At 43.5% G+C, this 27,759-nt stretch overlaps 1 protein-coding gene across 1 annotated transcript in view; it reads right to left on the bottom strand.

Moving 5' to 3' along the window:
- LOC147666201 (junction plakoglobin-like) overlaps positions 1 to 27,759 on the bottom strand; it is a 195,402-nt gene that overhangs the window by 81,396 nt on the left and 86,247 nt on the right. Inside the window, exon 2 of the mRNA XM_086949216.1 lies at positions 5,257 to 5,483. Coding sequence (XP_086805342.1) covers positions 5,257 to 5,479 — 223 coding nt within the window. The 5' untranslated portion in view covers positions 5,480 to 5,483. The remainder of the gene's footprint in view (positions 1 to 5,256; positions 5,484 to 27,759) is intronic.

Here is a 27,759-nt window from a genome sequence, read left to right as displayed (position 1 = left end):
AGGACTAAATTGTATCACTTGTGATTATACATCATCTTCGATATTGCAGGAAATTTGTTTGGTAGGGGGTCAATCTCGACTGCTTGACCACAGCAGCACCAGGAAACTAAGGGAGTCTTTGCTAACATTTGCAAAAAACTTGAGAACGGATGACAAAGAGAAAATGCACAAAGTACGAATAAAGCTGATGCTCTTAATTTCCTCCCAGCTTGGAAGAATACCTCTAAGGAGCACCCAGGCTGGTTATAGAGGTCCTCCTGATGCCTACGCTGGTATGGGTAGGTTAATTCCTATTGGTAAGGTAAAAGGTTCTGAGGGTATCCATTTAGACAGACAAACCACTTCCATCCCTTTCCTATTAGCAAAGAGGCAACCTAGCAAGCACTCTTACATAATCATTAGAAATGTGAATTCTAAATATTCATGTGCAATAAGTAAATGTATGACAATAATTACATCTTAAACTAAATCGAAAATGAAAACAACTTCTAATAATGCCATGTTAGGGAAAAGACAAAACAAATAAACAAATATTTGCTTTTTATACGAGAATAGAGGGTGGGAGAGAAAATCCATCATTAGCTTAGAGTGACTGATGCATGCTTTCTATTAAATTTAAATTATTTTACTGAAGATGCACACTCTGCTACTGTCAGGCATTGAGCCCAGCACATCAAATTGTGTGCCCACAATGTCTGATCTAAAGTCACAGGTCTACACGGATTAAGTAAATGCTTTTGCAGCACTTTAACGGATTGTGTCACTCTAGGTACCAATGATGTACAAAACCAGTGTTTCACTCTAGGTACCAATGATGTACAAAACCAGTGAAATTCAGCAGTTATTTGGACGAGTGAAATCTGGGCCCAACTAGATCGATCCAGTTTTTTTTCTGTGAATTTAAGGTTTTTTTTTAATGTTGTTTCGTAACAGTAACCATTGAGAGTGAGTGTGAGTGAGTTCATGACTCTGAGTGGGTCGGTCAGTGGGAGTGAGTGTGTCTCACTGGGTCGGTCAGTGGGCTAGAGAGTATCTCAGTGGGTCTGTAAGTAGGTGTCAGTCTGAGTGGGTTTGAGAGTGACTCCCTGGGTGGATGTGCGAGTCTCTGAACTGGTGCAAGAGAGTTTGAACGAGGAAATGTCACCAGTGACCTGGTGTGCGTTTTAGCAATGGGATTGTTCCTGGGGAGTGTTTATCCAGAAATGCGTGATAACATGAATCCTCCTTTAGAAAAGGCAACGGCAAGACTATCAAGAGGTAGTTTTCCACCAAAAAATAGGTCCTTCCTCAACTAAATAAAGTTAGTACTTCTTTGCTTGGTGGATATGTCCTCATATTGCTAGGCATTAAGAACCGCTCAATAAAATTGGAGGAAACACGCTGGGTGGAGGAGGGGGTCTTATTAAGCTGTCCAACATCCTCGCAAAAGGCAAGAAGACCTTTGGATACTACTAAGGTGGACAGAAGCATCCAAATGATTTCCACATTTGCATACCCCTGGTAACTTAAAGGGAGAACTCTGCTCTCACCAGGACAGGACAAAGAACTTACTCGTCACAGTCACATACAGACTGTGCTCCAATACATCAACGATTCAGTCACCTCCATGAAAGATTTCAGATCGTTGTTAGATATGGAATTGCCAAAAAAAAAAACACACTGGCTTTGCCTTCGCCAAGACCAGGAGGTAGGATAATTTGTCCTTTGCAGAAGTGGATCTCCAACGGGGGCACCAGCTATAGTTCAAGTTCAGGAATTTGTATAGCGCACTACTCACCCAGAGGGTCTCAAGGCGCTTGGGAGGGGGGGGGGGGGGGGCATGAAGGACATGTGGTTCTGTGTAAGGCGGAGGTGAGAGGGGAGAGAATTCCAGGTCCTGGCTGCCAGGTAGGAGAATGATCTTCCTCCCATGGTGGATCTGTGGATGCGCGGAACTGCGGCGAGGGCTTGATTGAAGGATCTTAGTTGGCGGGTGGGTGTGCAGAAGGACAGTCGTGTGTGGAGGCATTCTGGTCCTAGTTTGTAGAGGGCCTTGTGTGCGTGGGTGAGGAGACGGAACGTTATTCTCTTGTTAACGGGAAGCCAGTGGAGGTCTTTCAGATGACCGGTAATGTGAGCTTGGCGAGGGATGTCCAAAATGAGTCTGGCTGATGAGTTTTGGATGCGTTGGGAGTTTTTTTCTGTAGTTTGGCTGTGGTTCCGGCGTAGAGGGTGTTTCCATAGCTGGAGACCAGTGCGTGGGTGACAGTCTTTCTAGTTTCAGTGGGGATCCAACGGAAGATTTTTTTGAGCATACGAAGTACGTTGAAGCAAGAGGATGAGACGGCGTTGACTTGTCTAGTCATTGAGAGGGAGGAGTCTAGGATGAAGCCTAGGTTACGTGCGTGGTCTGTGGGTATGGGTGCTGTGCCCAGGGCCGGTGGCCACCATGAGTCGTCCCAGGCAGAGGGGGATGATCACAGAATGAGGACTTCCGTTTTGTCGGAGTTCAGTTTTAGGCGGCTGTTTTTCATCCATTCGGCAACTTCTTTCATGCCTTCGTGTAGATTGGTTTTGGCGGTGTTAGGGTCTTTGGTGAGTGAGAGGATCAGCTGGGTGTCGTCAGCGTAAGAGATGTTAAGGTTGTGTTGTTGCGCGATGGATGCGAGGGGACTCATGTAAACATTGAAAAGGGTGGGACTAAGTGATGATCCTTGCGGTACTCCGCAGATGACTTCGGTGGCCTTTGATTTGAACGGGGGGAGTCGGACTCTCTGGGTTCTCCCGGCGAGGAACGAGGTGATCCAGTCCAAAGCTTTTCCTTGTATTCCGACGTTGTATGAGGGTGCTATGACAGACTGTGTCGAAGGCGGCGGAGAGGTCGAGTAGGATGAGCGCAACTGTTTCTCCGTTGTCCAGTAGCGTTCGGATGTCGTCTGTCGCTGCAATGAGGGCGGTTTCCGTGCTGTGTTTGGCTCGAAAACCGGACTGTGAGGTGTCGAGGGAGTTGTTGAATTCAAGAAAGGCGGCGAGCTGGCTATTGACGGCTTTCTCAATGACTTTGGCAGGGAATGGGAGGAGGGAGATGGGGCGGTAGTTCTTAAGTTCAGAGGGGTCTGCTGTGGGTTTCTTCAGGAGGGCGCTGAGGTTGGCGTGTTTCCAGCTTTCTGGGAAGGTAGCGGCGTTGAAGGAGCAGTTGATGACATCACGGAGATGGGGTGCGATGATTGAGTCTGCTTTGTTGTAGATGTGGTGGGCACAGGGGTCGGTTGGCGAACCTGAATGGATGGAGTTCATTAGGCGGATGGTGTCTTCAGTGGTGATTGGGTTCCAGGCGCTAAGGATGTTAGATGGCGGTTTAGGTTCGGAGGTAGGTGCAATGGACTGTTCTTTGGAAATGTTTTCAAAGCTGTTATGTATGTCGGCGATTTTGTTGTAGAAGAAAGAGGATAACGAATCGCAGAGGTCTTGGGAGAGAGTGATGTCGTTTGATGCTGCGGTGGGTTGGTAAATTCTTTGACGATGTTGAATAGTTCCTTGCTGTTGAGCGTTGTTGTAGAGTCGATCCTTGAATGCTGATTTCTTGGTGGATCGGATCAATTGGTGGTGTTTGCGGGTGGCAGTCTTGAAGGTGGTCAGGTTGTTTATGTTTATATTTGTATGGACCTCCTGTTGAGGTTTAATTTCTGTGAAATGAGCATCAGGGCCAGGACGACCCTGGGGCCTGGCCACAACTTAAGGGGCATGGGGGGGGGGTGAAAGGCAATTTGGGCCTAATTACCCCATCCACAGGGGCCCAGACAAAATTTAAACGGGAGGGGAACCAAACAGCTCCCTCCCTGGGCCAATTTTGATCCCAGGCCTGTTGACAAATCAATAGGAGGGGTTAGGGGGGGAAGGGGGGAAGAGGGTGGGGGGGAAGAGGATAGGGAGGGGGAAGAGGATGGGGAGGGGTGTAGCAACCCAGGGTCTGGTCATGTCTCACTGAGTGCACTGGTCCCATCCAGTCTCCATGTTGGGGCCTGCAGGGGAGCCTCAGGGCACCCGTGGTCCCAGCCTGCTCCCTGCCTCCTGCAGGAGCCAGCATTCTTCTTTCACGCCAGGGGCTGCTGGAAATGCAGCTCCCTGAGTGCAAGAGCAATATTTTCATCTCATTCTCTGCACGAATTTCTGCAGGACCAAATATACAGGGCCAGGGTATTCTTACCCAGCTTCCTTTTCTTGCAGTTTCTTTGGGGGCTCAGCTGAAGAAGAGTTCCAAGGTGGCTGCTAACACTTTCTAGCTGAAGTGCTGGCAGCTAATCAGAGCTCTGCAGATCTCTGCACGAGCTGGTCATTCGTGAAGGCTTTGTGGTCGCAGATATACAAATTTGAATTTCTTTTCATTTCTGGCAAGCTATTGAGCTGATTTACACCAAATAAAGCGTAATCTGCGAATCAAAAGCTACCTTTCTGCCAAATTTGGTGTAATTCAGTCAGCGGTTCAGACTGTAGTTGAGTTCAAAGCCCCTATAGGAAACACTCCCCACACCTTTCCCCCTCCCCCCTCGGCCCGCTTGAAAGATCGCCCTGAGATTTGATGCACTACCAGAATTATCAGTGAACTTTTTGGGAAAATGTGGTTAAGATTTGTTAACTGGTGCCAAGGATTAACCAAGCCAAAAGCGCTTTTCATCTGGAATTATGGTCCTAACTGTAACTACCTACTGGAGACTGCCGGTAGGATCCATCTACACCTGCAACTATTCAGAGACACACCCCTCTAATACTATTTAATATTTTAGATATTTGCTTTATACAGAGGCAGTATGAAAATGCTGGTCAGTGAAAAAATAACTGCCAACTTAAAATACATTTTAAAAAAAAAAAAAGAGTGCAGTTTAGTACTGTGTAAGGATTTGTTTGAAAGAGAGAGGCTTGATTGGTGGAACAGGAGCCAAAGTCTTACAAGACCGAGGTGTGGAATGGAAGAGTAAGGTATGTCTGAAATCTCTGCATCTACGGAATCTGAGGAAGAATGACAAAAATACAAAAAAAGGCAAATGGAAACGAGTCCACCGTTTTGGATTTCAGAACAAACTGTACAATAAGAATAGTAAGATAGTCAAAGGTGGGGCAATCAGTAAAGGGGAACAGTCAACACAGGTTAGACATGAAGGGCACACAGACCGTTCAAGGCCAAAGTAATTCAGCACTTCAGATCTTTCTACAACAGTCACCCCCTGGCCAATTTCATATAATTTCTGGTCTCTTTAAATTAACTTCTCTAGAACTCACCTACTGGCTGCTGCCCTTGTGCCGGTGTCTGTCCCTGTGTGTAGGTTGTGCTTTTATATGTGTACTGTTTGCCATAGGATGCGTCATCTTCATCCAGAAGTTGCTTGCCGCTCAGGGACGGCACTGAAGTGTTGATGCCAGAATTTATCCCAGAGTCATAGGTGTACGTTTTCTGCCATTCGGTCACCTTGATTGGTTGCTCCATCATATTCATCATCTCCATGGGTCTGCAAAGAGATGGAACTGTTAAAGCTTTATTGTGCTAGCAAACAGGCAACAGTCAGTAAATCAAGAAACATGACGCTTCATGTGGACTTCTGACATTTTATAAACTGAAATGAAGGGAAAGGGAAAGATTAGGGCCATACAGAAGACTCACATTTATCTCCAAAAATGAAAATTAAGTAATGCATGAAGCATGTTTAAGAATGCATTAAAAACATCTGAAGGCGATCTTGCCACAGACAGCGCAGCGTGTTACATTGGAATTGTAGGTGAACTACAAAGATTAAGGCAGACTGGGCAGGAGCATGGGTGACAAACTAGATATAGCCGATCCAAGTTGCTATCCCGCCACTCCTCAACATTAGAGTTACCATCAACTGCACCCGTTCTAACGGCAAGCAATCCAGAGTAATCCTAGTCTACGCCATCCCCTCCAACAGCAAACACTATAAGCATCAGTTTTAAGGAGTTGCGCCACAAAGGGTAAACATTACACAAACATTTAATTTACTTCCTGTTTCAACAGGCAACAAAGTACTAACCGCCTGCCATAGTGAGACATAACTTCACCATTTCAAAAGCTACATTCAGACGGATAGCTATCCTTCGACACAAGCAGTTTGAAACTAAATCAGGACAATAAAGAAGCTGAGAAGACAAGAGGCAACATCTAGGATTTGCACATCAATGAAGATACTAGCTAATCGGTCTGAAGGCACATATTAAGACGCATGGTTGGCCTATGTCATTATCAAAGTGAATATTATGTGCCAACTACGGAGTCGAAAAAGTGGGAGATCAGTTGTGCAAGGATGCCAGAGCCTGTGAAAACCAGTTAACTCAAAACTTAATTGTGACAGGGGACAATCAATGATCTCATCACAGTATTGAATGGACCCCTCAACTGACAGTCCTGGAAGCAGACAGGCTTCGTTTTAGGCAAGCAGCTCACCACTAAATGCCCATAAAGCTTAGTTACAGCCGAAACGTTAGACATGGTTGCAGAGTTTAACACTCCAGGACTTATTGGTTTGCCACTAGGAAACTGGCCAGATTGTACTAACATGAAAAATAACCCATGTTGGCAAAGATAAGCAAATCATTTTCTATGAAATGCCATTCTGTCTAAGGTCACAAAATAATCCAGCTCTGGCTAGCATAATGTATAACAAGTGCCTTCTATACTGTGCATTCAAGTGCTCCTACATACTGGGTTTTAATAGAAAAAGTCACACAACCTCTGCAGACAGGGTACCAATTATCTTTGAAGCCAATAATTTTCTGTCCTTAATTGAACGCACAATCTTCGACACTTGGGGCATCATTCACAAATAGGACAGCCCTATCCTTATGTGCGGAGATGTTGCACTCAAAGGTACTACTCATAAATTCCTTTGTGAATAGAAAATAATCATAAACTTACACAAAACTGTAGGTTTACCTTTGTGAATCAGGATCTTTGTTTATTTTTTAGACCATGCACATACCTATGCAGGTTAAATCAAGTGTTTCCTCGTCTTTGAAAAACCTTAACTGGAAAAGTTTGCCTTGATAAAAACTGGTTAACGATTTTTTCGCGCCTGGTTTACATGATCTGTACGGCAGAAAACCGTGCATATTCTAGGTCTAAAAGGACTGCAGTTTTGATCGGAGTTAGTACCTCGACCTCATGAGCAATACAAATAATGTTTGGGCTTGGTTATTAAAGAGTAAACCAGTGGTTCAAGTGCATTGCCATGGATTTATAATATTATCTGCCAATAGTCTGCTCAGTTTCAAAGCGCATATACACTCCTTTCTAGATTTAACGTGCCTAGCCTACTAACCTATCCATTTTCTGTCAAAACAGACCCAGCTTTGTTCTGCCCAGGTCATCCTAAATAATTTATTAACAGGCTAAAAACGCAATGCCCAGCAGTGAATTATCTAACTGGAAAACGTAACTCACAACAAGCCAGGTCATTGATCACTGCCACACAAAATCTGCCCAGCAATTCTTTTCTGGCCCACCTGCATATCTGATGTTCAAATTCAATTAGGTGGAGACTGGAAAATCTCTCTTGAGCGGCGATGTACCAAAAGCCTCCACAAAGATAAAGACCAAATTGGTCCCCTTATTTGCTAAACTCGAGGCCAAATGCACTATTACTAGATATGCAATTAGCTTTGTAAACTATCTTTCAAGTACTGCTGTAAGAGGAAATGTGTGCATTAGCATGGCCGTGCTTCACCGTTCTGTGCTGGAGGAAGCATGGAATGCACCTGTTCCCATTCCTTGTAGAAAAATCCCAAAAGGGCACCGCTGGGCCACATCTGCTCTATGGACTAGAGTAGCTGCAGAGAAGATCAGTTTTTGGTCTGGCAAGAGTTGCGCACACTACCATTGATAGGTTGCACATTTCAAGGGCATGGCGACTACTTGACCAGCCAGTCCCATGGGGATTCAAGGACACCTAAAGGTCTCACAAGCCAACATCTGCACAAGCACTTAAGCTTCATACATTTGGTTCCGATGTTACCATGCAACCATGCGCTTGAATACTCAATACAAAACTACAAGGTTTCAGCACATCAATGTCCTTCTCTCTGCCATCTCAAAGGCTTTGGGAAAAGCCCCGGCCCAGTGGGTCCCGTTAAATCAATGACCCAGAATAGAGGTCTACTCTACCTGGATCTCGGCAGCCTGACAGCTGGCATGATGGCATATCTACCAAACCCATCTTCACTTCAGCTATACTCCCCATTCTGTTCTTAGCAGAGAGAACCTGGGCTCCCCATCACCATGCTTCGCTACCTACAGTGCCGGGCATGCCATGCAGAATGCTCCAGAATAACCAGATAGATGTGCTTTGAAAAGCAGCTATTCTTTGTGGATTACTTTTAAAAACAGTCCCAGCAGCTAGGAGCTAACGTGCATTCATGAGGTTTTAGTCAGGGTCCTGTGGCAACACAAATAACTAGGATGTGTTCATATAGCACCAGCGTCCAGGGCCTCTATTACTACTGCTCTCCAGCCAATAACCAGGTTATTTACTTGGCTCCGCCTAGCTACTCCCTGTGTATGGTGGATTGAAGGCTTCTTTAGGAGTTCACAACCCTCTTCCTCATGGCAGGCGGGTGCAGCATGGTAGTGTGCTTGCCATCTCTCGGTATATAACAAGGTGGATAGAAATTCTTCCTCAACCTCAGCTTCATGCTGCACACTGGTGTGAGAACTCCAAGGAACTTTACAAGAACATGTGCTCTATACATTACTAAAGCATAACTTTAGGCCCAAGACAAAAGTCAATTTAAGAACTTCAAAAGTTCAGCAGGAAATGGGTCTTAAAACAATTTAACGGGGCTAATGTCCTAAAAAAAAAAAAAAAAAAAAAAGAGTGGCAAGACCAGTCCATGTGCGGGAGCACCTGCTCAGAGGTCTCTGTAAATTATGAAGAATTCTGCACGGAGGCTTTCCTTGAACCTTTCGCTGTACAAACTGGCGAGCTTGCTCTAGCCTGACTGATTGCTTGTGAGCTCCCTGCATTGAGATGCAGTGCGGCCAAGCTCAGTGTTGTAGTAGCCCAGAGTCACAAACAGGAGTGCCGCCACATCAGGCAACATTGTAGTAGCAGGTGCAGAATTACCTAGAAGTTGTACCAAGCGGCGGCTCCTCGGTTGTGGGAGAGGAGTTCACCCCACCTGCTGAGAGCGCAGCAGGCACACAATAAAATAGCAATAAGTACCATTTTATCATAATGTGTCCCAGGCTTGCGCTGTTACCGCACTAGGGCAGGAGGCAAGATTGATTAGTGCAATTGCACTATTAATGCAGCCCTTGCCAGTGCGCATATCAGATTGGCCAGCTGTCTAGAGCCGGACAATCTGACATGCGTACTTCAGTGCTAGCAATCCCAGGGCTGAGAAACAGATGAGGTATTGCAGCCGCAGGCCCCAACAACTTCAAAATGAGCACTGGGTTAGACTGCTCCACCCAGTCCTGGGGCTGGGCTATAGCTCCAGGATTGTTAAGTTTCATTTTCCACAAGGGAAAAAGTCCTTCCCATCTCGGCCATACCATCCCTAGTCACCGCCTAGGAGAGCAGAGGGATCACGAGACCCTGCATGCCAGCGCAACAAATATGGTTAGTTTTTATGGGCTTCACGTCCCACCATATTTTAATGTTGCTGGCCACTACTTGTGGTACCACCTAATTAATGGCCATTCAAGGTACAGAAAGCCAAGCGCAGGACACGGCAACATATTTTATTTACCCTTTATCTCTTGAAATGAAGCACAACTGAGAGGATTGTTGCTGCCACGCCCACAAAGAACGAAGACACCACCGCATGAACCATGGACCTTCACACCCTTCACCCCATTTCTCGTGAACTGCTGCCTCAGAGGGCCGTGCAGTCTGGGCAGACATGTGGTTAGCGTGCACACTTTTACGAAGGTCGGGGAGGGATGTGCGCTCATAAGTACCAGGTGGTGTGTACCGTTTTTTATTATTATTTTTAATTTTTTTAATTTCTGATGCGATGGAACAAATCCAGGACCAGTTTACTGGGCCACACTGAAAACAATCCTTCGAGAAGCCAGGGGCCGGCCCGCCCTAGTGAGGAATGCCAGCGCCACGCCGCTTCCTGCTTTCTTCTCTTGAGCTCCTTTGAACGGCGACTAGCTGAACCGGTTTACACAGGCCGAACACACAGCAAAACATTACAAGAGCCGAGGCTTCCAGTCAGGACGGCCTGCTACCGACCACCGGTTATTTTGAAATAGGGCCGGTTTCACGGTCATATTTTTATTTATTTTTACATTTCCATCTGTATTTATCTATATTAACTTTGTACTTGGTGTAAAAAAAAATTTAAGGTGCAATGCCATAGTCATTGAACCATAAAGGTTTACTCCGGGTTGACCTTGCAATGGGTTTTAGCCATTTATAGTAGAATGCAATATTTTGGAACCATATGCATGGTAGACAGCTTAAACAGCTTCATCAGGAAAACTTTTTATTTTTTTTTATTTTTAAACCACCTCTATCTGTTAGGCAGCACAGCTATTCACCTAGCACTCAAGATTAGCATTAGGGAGAACTACCCAAAACAAAACATTTCATATTTATCAATATTTAAAAATGAATACGGACAGGCAAATTAATGGTGTTCTGTTGTATTTTTCTGTAAAAAAAAAAACTAACAATGTATAAAATAAAAGGGAGCCTTTTATATAAAAACCTTCCCGGATGTCCGATGTCCTACAACAAATTAACATCTCTAAAATCCCTACATCTGCATCTGTTCTGTACCAGAGGCTCAAGATCGAACCTCATACAGAACAAGCATTGGCAAAGCCAATTTGCCGGCTCTAAATGAGCTAACTTACGCAAACAAGCAGTAAAGCTGGCTGTATGCGCTGGAAGCGCAAATGCTTTTTAGCACGTTGAAAAGGTACATCAATCAGCTTTGCTAATGCTAAAAAAGAAAGCAGCAAAATATGGACTGCTTCATGCAAAGAGAACATCCGGGATAACGAACAAAATTTAACAATAGGATAGTGTTCTTTTAGATGTATAAGAGTTCCTCATACATTTTAAAGGAAGTGCTTCCTGGAAAGTGAAATTATACCCTACACAGATAACAGTATGAATTGAGAGGGCAATTTTCCTCCGAGTAAGTACAATTTTAAAGATTTATCAGCCATATGTAATGCAGACAGCTCAGCTGTTAAGCCAGACCCAATAAAACGGGACACATGAAAATAAAGTCAGTTTAGGTTTCAAGCAATGGAGCAGATCTACAGGATATTACCTAGACAAAGAATGAACTCAAACAAGCACATTGCTCCCACTCCTCTCGTTCTTTCTAGCTGGAAGAGATCTGCGCCACCAACCACATCTCCGGCCACCTGAGGGACCTGCACTGGCTCCCCGTCAACAAGAGGATCACGTTCAGGCTCCTCACCCACGCACACAAGTCTCTCCACGACCTGGGCCCCAAGTACCTCAATGAAAGCCTAACCTTCCACACGCCAGCTACTGTCTGCTAGCCTTGCCACCGTACCACGCATCCGAAGAGCCACCGCCGGAGGCAGATCCTTCTTCCTACCTGGCAGCCAAGACATGAAACACCCTCCCAATCCACCTCCGGCTGACCCAGGACCACCTCTCCTTCAGGAAGCAACTGAAGACCTGGCTGTTCGAGCAGTAGCGAACCCCTACCCCAAGCGCCTTGAGACCCTCCCGGGTGAGTAGCGCGCTATACAAGAGTCATGATTGATTGATTGAAATGAGGCAATACACATCCTACTGCTGGGCTTGAAGAGGTACGAAGATACCACCAAGAGGGCAACGCCGGTTTGGATACGCAAGATTAAGAGACAAGTTAATTCAATTTACAAACTAGCGCAATAAGCATCTCAAACAAAGATTGAGGCAGATTTTGATTCCATGCAGAAATGTTTTGGTGCTATGTAGATGAACTAAGAGAGGGCATTTTCTCTCTTGGGGGATGGCAACAGTGAAAGCACTTATCACAATATCATTAAAACTCCGAAGTCGGACACTTACTAAAAACAAAACCCCTTCTTCGGAACGGAAGTCTTGGTCCACACTTTGACATGTCATGTATCAAACGGCAGTGGGTAACTTTGAAGATGTGACCATTTCCTGTGTCCAATCCAGGATAAATATGTCAGTGCAAGACTAGTCCTAGAACAATCTGCACCCCAAAATAATAACTGAGCAAGCTGGAGACCAAATCTTAAGCCAACTGTTTGCATGTGCAATAATTGGTAAAGTAATATCCCATTAACCATTAATGAGTGCGCTATAGTCAGTGTTTCAATTATAACTGCAGCATGCACTATGCATAGGCATCTGAACGATCCACCTCTCCTACTGCTGATCTCAGTTTTCTTCCACCTCGCCTGCTGATCTCAGTTTTCTTCCATATGTCCTCGATTCATCTGGAGCTCCTCTGTATGGAGAGTTGTGCCTTGATCACACTTCTTTTGTAAGTTGGAAGATCTGTACGAGTAACAATTTCTAGTGTGAATGCAACGGTTTTGTATTGATATGTCTTCATCTGTTTAAGTGACAAGGGCTCTGGATTAACCAAATAAGGACACAATGCTACACATTTTTGTACAACTCTGTTCAGTGACCATCTTGTTTGCTAGTTGCAGGTGGGCTAGGCTATAGATGTTTTAAACCATCTTCTTGTTCACCATAGAATTCAGTCTCTGGTGAAGAGCACAGTTTATAAGTCACCCTCTTCTATATAAATAGGAAACTGGCACATTGGCTCCCCATACAGCAACAGGTAGGCTTCAAGGTTTTGTGGGTAATGTACAGGGTCCACTATTGTCTGGCCTCAATAACAGTCTGCTAGACACGTGCAAGAATAAGATCTTGGGTCCAACTCATGCCATCAGCTGCAAGTGCGCACATCAAACTGTCCTGCTCTGGAGGGCACTCACTGAAATTAATTAAATGAAAAGACCATTTGTTAAGCGCAAAAGCTACCCTCAAGCGTCCTAGCGCTACAGACAACGTGTGCATGCGAACAGTTAAAGACTAGTCAGATTTATTGAAGAACAGAGTTTTTAGAAGCTTAAGAAAGGGGAGTAAATTGGGCTCTGTTTGCAGATGGAGGGGGAGGGAGTTCCAAAGTTTGACCGAGTTATAGGAGAAGGAGCGCCCACCACATCTGGCTCTTTTTATCCTGGGTACTATGGCGAGGAAGGAAGATGCTGATCTGTATATTTGGGTGGTAGGGGGTAATCAATGATTGATTAATGGCAGAGCCCATCTTCCAAAAAGCTTGGTGGGCAATGCACAAAGCCTTGAATTCCATTCTTTCCCGGACTGGAAACCAGTGGAGGTTCTTTAGTCCAGGTTTAACTGGAAGTCGACAGGGAATCTGGAGCAGTGTTCGTGCTGCGCAGTTTTGGATGATCTGGAGCTTGCGCAAGGTGGACTGAGGGCCCCCTAAATCAAGAGCATTCCCAAAATACAGGCGCGATAGGATGAGACCCTGGACCTTAGATATATAGGTCCTTCATGCTGTAACCACCACAATTGCGTAGCACTGAGCATCTTATCCTTTAGGAGGGCGTGGAAAACAGCTGTTATGTCATTGTAGCTGGTCTGTCTGGCTTGTGTCACCTCCAACTGTGGTAAGTAGTTTCCCTATATCCAGGATGCGCTTGAGTGGAAAAAAACCTACTACTAAAACACTATTTGTCCTTACAAGGGAAATCGTACACCTTGTTTAACTACAAGGAACTCCATGTTAAGCATGCATTTTTCAGTTGGTGCTCTTTTTGTGATGATTGTTGGGTATACTAGGTTAAAGTAGGATTCTGCAGATTTTGCAAAATGGATGCCCTATTTCCAGGGTTTAAGTGGAGAGAAGAGGGTGACATTTTTGGAAGTGGAAAAGTGATCTCAGAACAGCTATGTTTGCTTGAAAACTATATGAAAGCACTGATGGTGACTGAAGTGTAGCAGAGTTCTACACTGGATGGAGCAAACAAGCAAGTTGAGTTTTTCTGCACGGTCTTTGGGTGGACGGGAAGGAGTGTAGATCTTTATAGGATAGCGATTTGGCTCTTGCAGATGCAGTTTCAGATGGTTGTAGAAAAATCACTTTTCTGCATGGCCCTCCCAATATTTTTGCATTTTTCTGTCCCCAATAGTTTTTGCTGGCTGTAGAATTCTGTGCACTTAACCCCTGCTAAGCACGGATCCTCTGTATATTTCTAACTGGTATTTGGTACAAAATTTACCCAAGTTAAATATCACTAGTGAACAGCAGCACATATTAGTCATCCACTACAGTGACCGTGTAAAACACCGCTTTAGGTCTACCACTGTAACAGAACTGTAGCAGTTTAACTACTGCTTCAACCTGTCAAAATTAAATTTAAAAGGTCAAAATCTTTTTGATATTAATAAGTCACCCCTATCTAGGACATGCAGTCTACAAGTCAGGCTGCATGGTATTTAAAGGTAGGGCATGTGGAAATTGAAAGTAATGTTCACAAGTTCTTATAGTGGCTAGCGCCTAAAACTTTTGTTTTGTTTTTTTTGGACCGTGGCATGCCGATCTGTCTGAAAAAAAACCTGGAGTACAGATTAAAATCCTAAAACTGCATCTCGGGAATGGGACCAACAAAAAATAATAAATAAACTTTAACAGCTATTAAAAAATCCTACTAAGTGGTAAAGTTGCACGTTTAATAAATTTTAAGGCAAAGTAACTTTTACAATGTTACCTTTTACCTGCCGGACGTTCCTAGAAGGTGATTTGCATTTTGTCCTAAACTTCGCCAAGCCAAGTAAAAGCATTCTAATAGGTGTGGAATGATATCCAGGAGCAAACAATACGCTGACCTGAGTAGGCAGAGACAAATTCTCTGAACATGCAGGGTAGGGGCTTGAGCATATAAAAAATGAAAGAAAATGTTATATTACACAGTGTCAAATCCTGTGCTTCACTTTTAACACGTTGGGGCATACTGGAAAGGCAGAGAACTGGATGGCAAGACCATTGTGTATGCACGGTTTGGTTGCTGATGAACACTGCTTTGTCATACCAGACTTGTGTCTAGGTTTTACATAAAAACACTGGGACCACATTTGACAGGATGCCATAACTATTCTGGTGTATCCATTCTCTTGGTGCTGGAAAACTCAAATTTTGTTTCACCAGACTTCAGTCTCTGGGTTTATTGCTGGCACAGCGACTGTCTTGTTCTGAATTTTAGTATTAAAGATGTGGGAACACAATAGGAATGACAAACTCCTGTGTAATCATACATTTGTGGATATGAAAAGCAATATCCGTTGTCAATTCGCAAAATGGATGATGATCTTATAGTTCATAAGTTCCAACAGCACACAAGGGCAAATTGTCTGAAGGGAAATTCGTGCCTGAAACTTTCTCCTGAATCTTAGTCCATCTACGCTCCCTTTTCAAAAGTTAAGTTGACCTCTGCAAACCACCTGCGCAGCGACTGAAATTCATAACTCAGGGTGACATTTTTTTGTTCTTTAATAAGGATCTTTCTTTAGAACACCCACAGGTGTAGGCTGTGATTAAGCTCAAACACATTTATCTTTACAGTGCAGCTATTACTTTCAGTTTATCAGTATATGGACAGGTTAAGCCGAGGTGCTATCTACTTTATACTATTCTTTGGTATTCTACCTAAATATCTCAAACGGATGTGCAGACAATGGTCTACCCTAACTTCTCAAACATAAGATTCAGATTGTCAAAGTCTTTAAGACTTGTTAAGGACGATCACCATGAGGTATACATGCAACAGTGAAATTAACCTTATTCTTAAATTCTCAAATTACTGATGATTATTTTACAAATCTCTAGAAATGTGTGACCCAGTGGGTAGGTTTTCTTTTGGAAGAGAATTTATCCGTAGAAAAGGAATCAACGTAAAAGATTCATGCACAAAAGGTACAGCTGCAGGTTCTGATGGAGTTCTATCAGATTTGTATGCACACTATTAAATCTCTACAGAGATCAAAAGTCTGCCACCAACAAGGACTTAAAATTCAGGTTCAGCTTGTGGGAACTTTCATGATGCTCTGATCTGCCACATACCCAATCCAAAAAAGACTTTAAGTGTTGACAAAACTATAGATCGATTTCACTTAGAAGTACAGATTGTAAAATATTAGCTTCTTTTGGACAGACAGATATCGCTCCAGGTTGTCCACCTTTTGAGTAGCACACGAGCAGCAGCTTGATTTATGTGTAGGTGAGGACGGGGATCCGCTTGTAGATGCCGCTCCGTAATGAATGTGCCCGACGCGTTTCGAAGCTCCATCTGCTTCTCTTCAGGGGCTTTAACGGAAGCGGTGTGCGCACCCGCTGACACTTCTCCAATTTCCATATGACACACCCACCGATGCGAGGCTCCAATGAGACTGTGCATTATGGGAAGTGTGGTGCGGAATCCCCGTTATCGTTGGGGGTCATGGAAGTGAAACAGCAGCCGTACATGGGAACAGAGACAGAGACACACGGCATCGCGCCTTTTTCCACTGTTATTTGCACAATATGTTTAGAAATTGTTAAATAAAGATACAGTGAATTCAACATGTCACATCCTCTAAGTAATCAACATAAAAGAGGCACTTCAGTTCATTCTATTATCGCAGCAGCCATCTTGGAGTGTATTTTCATTGTGTGCATTTCTACCACTCCTTTGTAGGGACCATTACATTTTACAAAAAAAGTTATTAAGCCCTGGAGATATAGATATAACTAAATTATCAGAAGAAACTTGTAGAGGTGGGGTGTTGATGGCAAAGGAAAGGCCAGCTCTTTACTGTGAGGATGCGAGGGCTAGAGTCGGGTCTGGCAGGGGTTGTGAGGTGGCGTTGGCGGTAAGGCATAGGTTCCAATCAGAAGTGTAGAGTCAATGAGTTTGGGAAGTCAACTACGTCAGTTACTGGCTCCGCAATGTTGAAATGCAGGTGCTGGCGGCATTGTCAATCTGCAGGCGCCTGAGCTGCGGTGCAGGCAGAGCAGTGCATCATACACTTCACGAGCGATGCCCACAGCCTTGTGCAGGTCACTTGAGGCGGTGTTGTTGTTGTTTCTCTTGGGTTGCAGCACCAACCACACGATTGCAAGGCCCAGGAACTGGAATTGGCACCCTTTGGAAATCAGAAGCCAAGCAAATGAGTCCAGGTGCTGTTTAGCAAGATGCAGGTGGAGTATTTGGGTCCCATAGACTTCAGAACTGGAGGCAAGCTCTACTTTAAGGCCTTGGAGAATCTTCTAAAGCAGGATATCACAACAATGCAAAAGTCCAGTCCTTTCAACTGCTCACAGACAGATGCTGCAACTGCAGGCCAACCCAGCAAAGCAACACAGCAAAAGGGCAGTACTCCTCCCGACAGCTCTTCTTCTAGACAGGGTCCTCTTACTCTAGAAGTTATCTAAAGTTAAAGGAGTTTCAGGTCTAATATTTATACATAATTTTCTCTTTGATGTCTATCTTGCAAGAGTCTCCTAGCTCAGTGAAAACCAGTTCTGCCCTCCGTGGTCCAGCTTCAGTACAGGACGTGGAGACAGCATTGTGTAGAACAGACAAGCCTATTCAGGTGCTAGTGAAAACTCATCCCACAACTCTAAACACAGAAAGGTCTATTCACCCTGGCCATGTGTCACCCAGGAAAGGCAGGGCACACCTCAACCTCCCCCCCCCACCCCCCACCCCCCACCCCCTCCCACCCCTTGTGACTGTCTAGAGTCGCTGCACATCCTCAGATCCAGTCACTCAAAAACCAGGCAGTGAATAAACACATAGGCAGAGGCACAGGATGGTTAAACAAGTGAAGGCCCACTTTCTAAAAGTGGCATTTTCAAATACACAATTTAAAAACCACTTTTACAAAAATATGTTATTACATGAGTTCAGAGAGGCTAAACTCCAAATGTCTGGCTGTTCCCAATTGAAAGTTACACGTGTAAAATGTTACAGTGCAGCTCCAATGATAGCCTAGGGGGCATCCAGCCTTTCAACAGTGAAAAACGAAATACACAGTATTTCACTATCATGACATGTAAAACACAGTACATGTCCTACCTTTCACATACACTGCACCCTGCCCATGACTGTACCTTGGGCCTACCTTAGGGGTGCCCTTCATATAAGAAAAAAAGAAGGTTATGGCCTGGCAAGTAGACTGCAATGTCAACCTGGCAAGTGTATCCAAGACTGGGCGTGCAGACACTGCAGTGGCAGGTGACATTTACAGAGTTACTCAAGTGGGTGGCACAATCAGTGCTGCAAGCTCATTAGTACCATTATATGTACAGGCCCTGGGCACATACAGTGCACGATACTGGGAACTTACCAGTAAATCAAGATATGAAAACCAATCAATCAATTACAATATACACAGGGAGCACTTGCACTTTGACACTGGTCAGCAGTGGCAAAGTGCCCAAAGCATCCAAGCCAGCAAAAACGAAATCAAGTACACAGTCAAAAATGCAGGAAGCAGAGGCAAAAAGTTAGGGGAAACCACACCAAGGATGTCAAGTCTAGCATATGCACAATAGTAACAATTGCTTTCTAGGAATCTTGGTATGGTAGAAGTATTTTTTGGTTCAACTGGAAATTGGCGATCCCTATCAGCAATTACATGAATACAAACTCTACCCCAAATCAATGTGTAAGGAGTATAACAAGCTTATTATTGCTTTAGGGTCTTTCTCTAGATTTCATAATCCGTAGCCCACCATCTAACACTGATTATTCAATTTAAGACCTTCCTATTTCTGCAGAAATCTTCTACTAGTTCTTCAGTAAAAATCTGTTAATGTATATAGGGATACATCCAAATAGAATTGCTGGGGTAAAATGCATTAGAAAGTCATGGTCTGTCATGATATGATTTAACATTTGGAAAAAAATGCCTTTCTGCCAATATTACACAAACTATTTTTCAACAGTTTTATCATGCCTACCTCACTTTTATATACAAAAATAAAAAATGACCAACAGATTAGAAATGGAGTTAATGTTCTCTTCCAAAAGCAAATTTGATACATGTGATTTTTACTGTCTTTTAGGTACAATGTTTTGAATTTAAGTTTGCTCTGATGTTCAAATACCGCTAGGCAACATTCTTTTGAGTAGTTTATATTAGTGGGGATATCTTCCTTTTAAGGGTACCCTGACTGACTTTTTGAAAGGTAATGTTTTTCATTTAATAATTTAATGGTATACATTTCCATTTAAAAGTTATTTTTGTTTTGGTAGAAAGCAAAATGTCTTAGCCATAATGCAGGTAAGATTATTTCGGATTGGCTCAAACCCAAAGTAAACACAATACCTTATGATCTCCCATGAAGACATCTGTCCACCCCTCCTTCTGCCACTTGCTAATGTTTCACACAAAAAGTTAAATCACCTCGTTACTTATGCCATGTATAGCCTCCCATTAACTTGGTTTGTCTGGTGAAACTAAATGTCATTTATTACAGTATTTCACCACTTCCCTAATTATATGTATATGGAAAAAATATATATTGCTTACATAATCGTTACCATGCGGCTGAAGACTAAGTAGTTTATAAATATCCCAGAAACCACATTACAGTAATAATGGACTATATTACACATGGTACAGGTTACTATTACATTTATTTTGGGATAGCCGGATTAAACAAGCGGTTTTCTTGAATATGAAGCTACAGATGGATAGTGATGAAATGCTTCGTTTTAGTTTACTTCTCTAAATTAATTGTTGAAAAAAACATAATTGGGGTCTGTGGATATGGAGATTCTGCGGTACCAGCGTTTATAAGCAGAATTAGAAATGTACAATATTTCCACAATTAGCAAGATGAAAATGCACATTAAACAAAAAAAAAAAAAAAAGGTTTCCAGCTCAAAGTAATGAAAATACTGGAAGGGAAAGCACAATACAAGTTACATAACCTTGCCACTTTATTTAGTTCTCCATTCCGCATAAACGTAGCAACCATGACAATGTTAAACAGTGGTTTGAGGCAGCCATTATGATAATGAAATCCACATATCAAAGGCAGCCATTAAATATTTTCGATATTTCTTGGTTCCTTTTTATACCACTGTATTCTGGGCATTAAAAGCACCAAAACATGTGATAAGGGATTATTTTCGATTTGAATCCTATGACATTACTAAGTTCTATACCCAGTTCACGGTTCTCATCTCCTTCCTTCAGTCTCTTTACTCTTTTTCCCTGCAAACGTTTCTTCCCAAACTCTGGGTTACTGGTTATCTTACAACTCTAAGATGTGTTTTTTCCCCCAACTAAAGTTAAAAGATCGAATCAATTAACCTGTACAAACTTTTTTATATTTTGTTAGAGAATTTTTCATTAAAAAGTATTATGCAACCCACCTTTAGAAATCATAATTTTTACTGCCATCACTTTTCAAAAAAATAGCTAATGCCTACAGGATAATTATCACAAAAAAAAAAACTTACATTGCAGGCATAACATACTCGAAATTATCAGCTTTGCCACTGGTTGTTAATGCACCAAGAGTTTATATTTCAGGTGGGTGAGTTAGGCTCTCTATTTTAAAAATGGTGTTGTCTGTTAAGCACTTAGAAGTTCTATGCATTTGGCTTTGTTAAGTTATACACAGGATAAATGAACCATTGGCTGATGGGATAGCTTGTCTGTGTTTGGTAGTACAAAATGGAAATTCTGCTCTGAATGAAAGATGATCCATTGACCAGGTCTCAGCCGAAAGTTGGAAGTTGATGGGTTGAAATCTAAGTGCCATTGCCTGGTAAGATTCAAACACCCACAGTGGGTGTGATCGGCCACTAGTCATGGTCAGCTTTGACCAATTGGGTGTAATCAACATAAGAACCCAATTCAAATCTAAGCAGTATGGTTAGCCCTTAAATGAAGGAGAAGGCACCGATCAAACTGCCTTTGGAACCACTGAATTGGCTCCCAGTGGAGAAAGTGATACAAAGTGCTTTACGATACAAGCATAATAAATGAAGATTCTATCAAATAATCTCTGATCAGCCAAATCACACATCACCTGCCAACCCAAGTTCAATAGATTAAACATAGCGGTAGATACAGTGATAAAGGCCACAATCAGGATTGCCATCACCAGCCATGTGAGTGCAGCTGAATTCAATGCGAAGAAAAATACAACAGCATAACAACGTGGTTGCCATTTTGGCAACTGATGACAGGCAACAGTCAATCCATCACGAAGACCAAATTAACCCAAGAAGGAACACTGCTCCTAAATTAAAGCATCACCAATAGATACAAAAGGAATTGACAAAGAGGAAACAGCTGCATCATATAAAACACTACAAAAATTATACGCTAGACAGGTCAATGGAAAACGTAACAGCTCCTACAATTCTTCTCTTGTAATAGGTTTTGGTCCAGACCAATTTTTGACCTTCTGCATAAACCAAAGGTGGAGGACCATATTTGGAGATTATTAATCACTTCAGCCACTGCCTTTCGTAGCATGCCTTGGCCATTCAAAATGGCAGCCATTCATGCCTTAAGTGGTAGAACGTGATCATGGGGTGACGTTTTGCACTTTTTAATGAAGGTCAAGATTGTCATAGGGCCCCTCTTGTCAACATCAGTGTGGATAGTAAACCCCAAGTAAGATTTACCAACCATTCTGCATCATAGCCCCCAAAACCCAATGAAAAACCACACACGCACACCCCCCCACTAACAGCTTTTCAATTTACGAAGGTGTGCAAGACAGAGAAAGCAAACATCCCATATGTTGTCTTGTTAAAAGCAGAAACTTCCAACAAAATGAAATTTGTCGAGAATGCCAGAAAAGGGTAATGTATGTGCCCTTAAACCAGCAGAACTAATTTACTGCCACAATTATGCCCAAACTGCCTGAAATACATCTGAAACGTTGCTAGCCACACTGTACTCCAAACTATTAAAACACTTTTAAAGGTGCCTGGAAATTAAAGTATTTTTTTAAATTGCAACTATTGTATTACAAATGGTATGTACAAAAAGTTCAGTGTCCGACCAGAGAGCGGTTCAGAATACAATGAAGGGTGGGCCCCATCACTAGCTTTCATTCATCTCTGAAGCGAAACATGCTGCCAGCATAAGAGTCCCCAATTTCTGCACACTGCTCTCTATAGCATACAAGACAGCTGCTCAGAGAGGTAGGCGCAATTATCACAAAATCATCATTGAGGGGGGACCCATATGAAACGAAGCCTAGGACAATGAAAAACATTGCAAGATTCAAGTATGAACTGGCCGAAGCCAGGAGTCAGAGCTGAACGACGAGCAGCGAGCCCATGCAAGCTTCCACGGTGGTAGTGCTGCCTTTTATGGTAGGCAGAGCAGAAACCTGCAGAGCAGAAACCTGCCGTGCCCTCACTCCCACACTCCGCAGTACTGCCCTTGTAAACCTCCCAGAAAAGGCAGCTTACCTTCCTGGCACTTGCATCACTGGGAGCTACAAGGAGCGTAGGCAATTCTCCAACAGAGTACAAAGGGGACTTGAGAAGACAACAGAATAAAGGAAAATAAGAAGACCGCAATCATGCATGCTTTTCTCGTTCTCCTCCATGGAGCACATGACAAAGACCCAGCCTTCCGAACATGGATAGTAGAGGTATGAGGACCTCCCTCTACATTTTCATTCTCTCACTCTCCGCCACAGATCGAATTAGGGGGACAAACAGAAAAACAATAATCCGTTGTAATTGGCATATCCAGCATTCTACTCAGGACAGTAATACAGGTTATCAGCGGACGATTCGAGCTCTGTTGGCAATCTCCAAGTACCAGATAATAAACGTAGCCTGTCGGCATCTTTTAAAGTTTGGTAAAAGAATACGTTGACACCCTTTCCCATAACAGCTCTGACTATTCCTCCCGTGAAGTTATTTAAACATATCTTAAGGTACTGCAGTAGCTGCACAAATAGCAATGATTCGACTTTGCATCTATTCTCCGCATGTGCTCACTAACTGGTGTAAGCAGAGTTAGGTAAATGCAATCGAAAATAATATAAAGTACCAAACATACAATTAACAATGAGCCCAAGAAGGCATCACCATTACAGATTAGTCACTGCATCAAACCGACTGGCGCCATGTTAATTTTAGGATTACTACAGCATTATCTCTGCCAACAACCCAAAGAAGGTCACATGGAAGCTCCAGCAAGCACACCAAGCAACAAACTTGTGATCTGATAATTTAAGGTTCAAGCATATTACCCTGCTATAAAAGAGCTGCCATGGTTTCCCGTGGGTCACTAAGTAAAATTCAAGCCACCACGCATCCTCTTCAAGTAATCTGGGCCATTGTCCACAATACCAGGCACCTAGTTATAGGCCCACAGCTCTGTTCAATTTAAGCACCTTAAAAAGCCCGTGTAGTCTGGCAGTCTGCAGGAGAGCGCTGAAGACCATCCACGCCAATAAGCCTTCTCAGCTCCCACTTTACTGCGTTCGGAGGTATCCCAAATAAAACGTTATAAATATTTAAATATAATATTGTAGCCTCCTTTCAACGGGAAAAGTAGAAGGGGTCCAACATACTATATGCTAATATATATTACGACTAGAGCGGTCGACCTCAAAGCTGGGGAACCCGGTTCGAGTCTCTACAACGATGCTCAACATCCTGGGATTCTGGGCAAATCACATAATCTCCCCGTGCCTAAAAAAATTAATGTGTCCTCTTGTAACGAATCTGGTGCTCATGTACAGCGCGCTGATACCTGATGTCACGGGTCTAGTTTGCGCTATATAAAACAAATTTTTTATTTTTTTTTAATTCAAACAAAAAATATATATAATTACAAATATGGTCTATGGAATCAAATTTTACAAATTGAACATTCTGTATCCTTCAGCTTTTAATTTCAATACTACTTTGTTGAATGCAGTCTTTCCTGGTTAAATTTGCGACTAGCCAGTTAAAAAACATGCACAGCAAAGCCAACAGGTCTAGCCTATTCAAGAGCTATTGGCTTTGTCAATGTCTTGGACAGCTGCTGAGCAGCATGGCTTAAAGTTAGGAAAACAAAAAGGCGCAAGACATGTCATATGGCTTTTTTCCTGGTGGGAGAGGCAGGGTAAGTTCCACAATGCAGAATAGGGTGGAGGAACAGGACAAGTAACACAGGAGGTGGGGAAATCAGGCACTAAACAATGCGGGCGGGGGAAGAGATGATGGGTGCAGGGCGATAAGCAACTGGGCAGGCGATCAGCAACATAGGCAGGGCGGCGAACAAATGCATGCAGTCTTATTGAGAGCTGCATAATGTATTAAAAAAAAGTGCATCTCAGAATGTCGAGCAGTGGAAAGAGACACTAGGCATGGGAACAGTAACTGGGCTATGCTCCAAGGAGGGGCAAAAACGTTGAGGATGTGAAGCCCACGCACACACTGACCAAAGAAGAGCCAATAAATGAGATGGACTATGATGCCAACCAATGGTTTACAATGGGCAGGGTCCAAATCCCCTATAAGTAAACAAAATGTCTTGCAAGCCACAACACGTGCAGTCTCAGGTGAGACCTAAAAAGGACGAGAGCACCCTGTGTATTACTGGCAGCAGATAAAGGGGACACAGATTTGAGGGGAAATACGTGTGGAAGGCAGTTTTCCAACTTACACTTACGCACTTTAAAAAGTGCGTACATGAATGTTCACAAAAAAACAAAACAAAAACTATAAAAGCCACAGCAGCAGAAAGTCCTCACACTTCTGTGTTCACACTTCGAAAGAGTGTAAAAAGAGGACTCAAGAAATGGCATTAAAAATTAACTCCATGGAGGTGCACATCACTCCATGGCATATTCTTAAACTAAGATTTTCTCATCCAGACCGTGTTGGCAATGTAGGGTACAACATAATACAGGAGGCGACCAAAAAGCCATTCCATGCAATCAGATTATTATATATATGGAAGGTGAAAGGTTTTGGAAGTGACTTAGTTATTCTCGTTCTCCTCTTTACACCACTCTCCGCTGCAGTCTCCATTAGACATTTACGCTCTTTCTCCTATCTTTCTGAAGCACTCAATCTCCATATCGCACACCTCCCCTCTTTCCTGTTCAGCACCCGCTGTTCACTTGCTCTTGATCATACGTCCTTACTTCACTAATTACCCACATACAACGCAACAACTAACTCGCCTGCATGCACTGCATTTTCTTTAACTTTAGACTGGTCAATATTCTGACCGCAGTTTACCTCCTTCACAGTAGTTCACATATAATCACAATTATGCCATACTCGACCATTGGTCTGTGTGCTCTGAAGAGACATGATTGAATGAGCATGTTTTCCGAACCGCTTTATGACACAGTGACAGGCACTATGAAAGAATAAAAATGCATTCGGCCTGAACTCCACAGCTCTCAATTATGGCCAACTCATAATCTAAACTCACACAGGAGTGATGCTTCACAATAAGCACAATACAATGAGTAATATGTTGCAAAAGAACTATAAACCACACCATCCTGAAAAAACAAGTACTCTTAAGGAATGAAAAACCAAGTAAAATAAAAACAGGAAATGTAAACAGGAACATCACCACTTTTCCCAGGCAGAGAAGGCATTATTTTTTTAGGTCACGCCTACTAAGCAGCATGTGCACAGTGTTAGGAGGCATTGTGTGGCATACAAAGAAAGGCTCCAATGGGCTTGGAGGCTGCTCATTGCTTATTTGATGGATTTCCTGGTCACACATATTTGCCTACTTCTTATTTGTGTCGCAGCATGTGGAGAAGTATGGCTCACCGGTTAGAGGAGGCAGTCCCTGATGCAGAGGTCAGGCCCGGGACCAGGGTTCAATCCCCAACCCGGCAGGGCCTTGGAGCTCAAAATGTCCACGGACTCGATAATTCTCGCCTCGGTGCCTACTCGAATCGTGGGTTCACACTCTGCAACTCTGGGCAATAGCTTACTTATTCTCCACTAAGGCACCACCACGATGGGATGCCTGGTCGTCACCTTGGGGATGCCCAGTAGGGGTAATCTTGCAGGGAAAGGCCAGGACGGGTTCCCAAAGCAAGCGCCTTGAGAAAGGCGCTATATAAGAACGTATGATTTACAATTTACTTTTCCCAGGCAGAGAAGGCAGTATTTTTTTAGGTCACACCAACTAAGCAGCATGTGCACAGTGTTAGGAGGCATTGTGTGGCCTACAAAGAAAGGCTCCAATGGGCTTGGAGGCTGCTCATTGCTTATTGGATGGATTTCCTTGTCACACATATTTGCCTACTTCTTATTTGTGTCGCAGCATGTCAATCTGGTGTTTATACCCCGCTGGAGAATACCCAAGTTACAAAATCTTTGATAGGCAGGCATTGCTGCTTTCCTTGTTCACTTTTCAGGCACTATATTTTTCTTGTGTGAAGCACTCCATTAGACTGTGTGCATTTTCGAGCTGCATCTTTAGAGTATGTCTCTCCCCTACACTTAGTGTTGCTCTGTTGCCAGACTGCTTCTCCTGCCCTCCTCCCTCTTGCACCGGTCTCTGTGCTTCTCCCCATGGCTTCAAACCTACCCGCACCCTTCATGTCGCTTTTACCCTCAACGTCTGTGTAATTTTCACTCCCATCCTAACCCTCTTGCTCTTGCATCCCCCTCCAGAGTGTTGCTTTGGTCTCCCCCCCCCCTCCCCACCACCTTACCTGTGTTGCTTAGCCATTTTAACCACCCCCACCCAGTGGTCCTTCCACCCCTAAACACCACCAAAAAAGCTTTGCGAGTTTTATTCTATATTACAGATTCAACCTTAAACCGCACCTAAAGACGAAAAAGAATACAAAACTAACAAAAAAAAACCATTGGTTTGCAGGTGCGCACATGTGAGCTGCACATGCCTACAAAATTGTGGGAAGTCACATTAAAGGATCAAAAATAAATAAAACCTTTAGCCATGCTTCACACATTGCAGATGCAAAGCGGAGACCTATTTGGATTGCCAATGCTTGTTTTGCTGGCTACAGCGGTCGCTGGTGGTGTGGCATAGCGAGTGGAGACATTTACAGTGGGCCATTGGACTCTTCCCAAGCCCCTCCGTCCCTTTTCCTCAGCAATGTCACTGAGGAATACCATATACCCGTCAAAGTTTGCATTATGGCAGTCAGCTCCCTTTCCAATGCGACCAGCCTTTCTGTCTGGCTTTTCCTGCAACTCCTACAGCTTTCAAAACATAGTTCCTGTTGGGGTGAACATAGCTGGGGTTTCTTTGGCGCTCACCCACTATCTCACGTTTTTTCACTAATTCTTGTATATGTTGCGTTGCTGTCGAGGGTAGGGTGATTCGCCCTTCCCCAGTATAAACCCTGTGATTCTACAGATCACTTGAAATTGTATCAATCCCCCAAGCACATACATGCTCAACTGTAAATCATACGTTGAAAACAACTTCAGAACAAGCATTTACAATGCAATAGGTCTCGCATTATTAAAGTTTGAGCTATCGGCATTGTAAAGGACAATGCCTTTTATTCATTTGTTTTTAGGTCTCGTGGTGATTACCGCGCGAAAGCGCGGTCTAGCCAGAGACCTATTGTCACCGGCTCAGCTTCCCAGGAGACAAGAGATGGCCACGAGCATAATCTGTGCGGGCCGCGTGGGCACATTTCCTGTCTCCTGGGAAGCTCTAACACAGCCACACTGCCCCCTGCTTTCGTGCACACACACACAAGCACAAGGGCATTTTCCTCGCACCACTGAGACCAAGTCCTCCC

This window comes from Lissotriton vulgaris, unplaced genomic scaffold (assembly GCF_964263255.1).
Source record: "Lissotriton vulgaris unplaced genomic scaffold, aLisVul1.2 SCAFFOLD_868, whole genome shotgun sequence".
Taxonomy (NCBI): domain Eukaryota; kingdom Metazoa; phylum Chordata; class Amphibia; order Caudata; family Salamandridae; genus Lissotriton; species Lissotriton vulgaris.
Note: the sequence above shows the minus strand (reverse complement) of the source record. Positions and strands in the feature narration are given on the sequence as shown.